A 527-nucleotide genomic window follows, 5' to 3' on the forward strand; every position below is an offset into this window, starting at 1 on the left:
GGCGCGTATGCATATCTGTTCCCCACTGAAATGTTGTTTTATTTTTTACAACTAGATCCCTGACAACACTGGGTTTAGTAATATCGAAGTTGGCAGACTCAGCTGTTGGCAGGGGAAAGAGCAAAGGAGATAACTTTATACCTTATCGTGATTCTGTCCTAACATGGCTTCTGAAGGTAAGTATTTTCAATTATGCTTATGGTCTTTTACCTTCTCTTTTCTTCTTTGTCTGTGCATTATGGTAGTTCTCTTTAATAAGTTACTGTTATTTTTTTATTTTCCCATTATATTCATGGAACATTTAACAATTCCAGGACAACCTTGGAGGCAATAGTCGCACAGTCATGGTTGCCACGGTGTCCCCGGCGGCCGACAACTACGAGGAGACACTGTCCACCCTGAGGTACGCGGACAGAGCCAAGAGGATCGTCAACCATGCCGTGGTCAACGAAGATCCCAACGCCAAGATTATCAGGGAACTGCGGGAGGAAGTGGAAACATTGCGAACTCAACTACAGGTAGATAGT

At 43.6% G+C, this 527-nt stretch overlaps 1 protein-coding gene across 1 annotated transcript in view; it reads left to right on the top strand.

The window, feature by feature from the left end:
• The window catches only part of LOC119584982 (kinesin-like protein KIF13A), a gene marked incomplete at its 5' end in the record, with an annotated part of 70,347 nt that overhangs the window by 23,405 nt on the left and 46,415 nt on the right, over positions 1-527 (top strand). Inside the window, 2 exon segments of the mRNA XM_037933590.1 lie at positions 56-176; positions 315-518. Of these exon segments, the coding sequence (XP_037789518.1) occupies positions 56-176; positions 315-518 (325 nt within the window).

This window comes from Penaeus monodon, chromosome 19 (assembly GCF_015228065.2).
Source record: "Penaeus monodon isolate SGIC_2016 chromosome 19, NSTDA_Pmon_1, whole genome shotgun sequence".
Lineage (NCBI taxonomy): Eukaryota > Metazoa > Arthropoda > Malacostraca > Decapoda > Penaeidae > Penaeus > Penaeus monodon.